Source organism: Theobroma umbraticum, unplaced genomic scaffold, assembly GCF_002168275.2.
Source record: "Theobroma umbraticum cultivar Fairchild unplaced genomic scaffold, ASM216827v3 scaffold_2222.0, whole genome shotgun sequence".
Classification (NCBI taxonomy): domain Eukaryota; kingdom Viridiplantae; phylum Streptophyta; class Magnoliopsida; order Malvales; family Malvaceae; genus Theobroma; species Theobroma umbraticum.
Genome location: NW_018398940.1, coordinates 1 through 1,700, shown reverse-complemented (window position 1 = coordinate 1,700; position 1,700 = coordinate 1). Strand labels below are relative to the sequence as shown.

At 36.9% G+C, this 1,700-nt stretch overlaps 1 protein-coding gene across 2 annotated transcripts; it reads left to right on the top strand.

The window, feature by feature from the left end:
• On the top strand, positions 1-1,694 carry LOC110428882 (ras-related protein RAB1BV-like). 2 transcript variants are annotated; one of them, XM_021444802.2, is made up of 4 exons: positions 1-253; positions 551-659; positions 1,222-1,294; positions 1,387-1,694. In XM_021444802.2, exons 2-4 carry the CDS (start codon positions 587-589, stop codon positions 1,625-1,627), a joined length of 387 nt encoding a protein of 128 aa, XP_021300477.1. In that variant the 5' UTR covers positions 1-253; positions 551-586; the 3' UTR covers positions 1,628-1,694. The 2 variants fall into 2 exon arrangements, with proteins under 2 accessions (XP_021300477.1, XP_021300478.1); XM_021444803.2 differs by having other exon boundaries at positions 4-249.
• The last annotated feature ends 6 nt before the right edge of the window (positions 1,695-1,700 follow it).

Genomic DNA, 1,700 nt, shown 5'->3' with positions numbered 1-1,700 from the left:
TATTCAATGCTCTTTTGCAAAGAGAGAGAGGAGGAGCAGAGGAAATCATCAAAAGAGAAGCTTAGGAAAGAGAAAGTCATTCTCTTTTTTCTATCTGTCCGTTGCTACCGGTGGATTTGCTAGCGTGCGCGGGGATTGAGCGGCGCACCAGAAAAAAAAAGTGCGAACGGAAAAAAGGGGGAAAAAGGGTAGAGAAAGCGGACACTGCGCATTTTAGCAACCCCATCTTCCACGGAGAAGCTCGATTTTGTAGGTTATAATTTCTCCTTTGTTTTTTCCTTTTTTTCTTCATTTAAAATTAGAAAAAGAAAATAGAAGAAATAACTATAATCAACCAGCCAAACAGATAAGAAATTCAAATTATAATTGCCATGGCCTTAAAGATTTGACTTTTTGGAGACCTCTCCTATCTGATGTTCAGTCTCCGATCCGGTATCTTTTTATTATGTTCTCGTTAATTTTTTTTATGTAATGACGTGGATTCGAGTGTGGATATGTGAGCTGTCGATTCTGACTTTTTTGTTCAATTTTTTCTTGTGTGTGTGCGCAGATTTGAGAGGTTTTCTTTGTCTGGTGAAATTTGTCCATGGCTGCTCCTCCTGCAAGAGCTAGAGCTGATTATGATTACCTCATAAAGCTTCTATTGATTGGCGATAGCGGTACGTTGATCTCTGAAACCAGTTCTCTTGCTTCTCTCTCTCGTTTTCCTCATAACCAAATAGATCTTCAATTTTCCCCGGTCTTAATACTCACGCCGAGATTTATTTTCCATACTTTTGGCTGGAAACAATTAGCCATGCAAGTAGATTTAGTTCACATTATAATGTATTCCGTGACTCTCGATTTCGTTTCTATGAAATTTGGATGAATTTCTTTTGGACTTTTATTTTTAGGTTTTGAGAGTCAAGGAATGTTTGAAGAAGCCCAATTTGGGAGCGTTTATTGGTTAAAATGGTTGTCTTTTGGTTTTGCTAAATACGGTTAGGTAGGAGTAGCAGTTAGCTCTATGTACTTTAATTTCAATGATTTTTGGTTATTTGAAGTTGATGTTTTGATGATTTCATAAAATTTTAATTAGCTTCTAGATTTAGCACCAAATAATTTTCTTTCTCATGAAAATGATGGTTTTTTTCCTTTGAGATTTAAATGCCTTGATAACTTTGATAGGCATTTGAAGCTTGCTAGGAGGACTCTAATTGTTTCTGTTGTTTACACATGTAGGTGTGGGTAAGAGTTGCCTTCTTTTACGGTTCTCAGATGGTTCCTTCACAACCAGTTTTATTACCACCATTGGGTGTGTATTTTTCAAATGGAGCCTCTCTGTCTATTTTATTTGTATCTAGATGAAATTTCCTGACTTCCACAATGTGATTCTTCTATGTGCAGTATTGATTTTAAGATAAGAACCATTGAGCTTGATGGTAAACGGATTAAGCTCCAAATTTGGGATACAGCTGGACAAGAGCGGTTCCGAACAATCACAACTGGTATGTGTTTTGGTCCTCATAATTCTAACATTTCAATCTTAAGGAATGAGATGGTGTTGTTACTTGTTATATGCATGAGGAAAATGATATGGTGGTGTGTTATGACATTGCGGTCATCTACTTGGAGATTTCCAGGCTGAGACCAATTTGGCCTAAATTCTTCCATTCTTTTCCAAGTTTGGGAGAAGAAGAAATATCAGAGGCCTTTTGTTG

Coding starts and splice junctions, on each gene's coding strand:
- LOC110428882 (XM_021444802.2), top strand. CDS start 587: ATGGCTGCTCCTCCTGCAAGAGCTAGAGCTGATTATGATTACCTCATA. Junction 660..1,221: donor TCTATTGATTGGCGATAGCG/GTACGTTGATCT, acceptor TTACACATGTAG/GTGTGGGTAAGAGTTGCCTT. Junction 1,295..1,386: donor AGTTTTATTACCACCATTGG/GTGTGTATTTTT, acceptor TTCTATGTGCAG/TATTGATTTTAAGATAAGAA.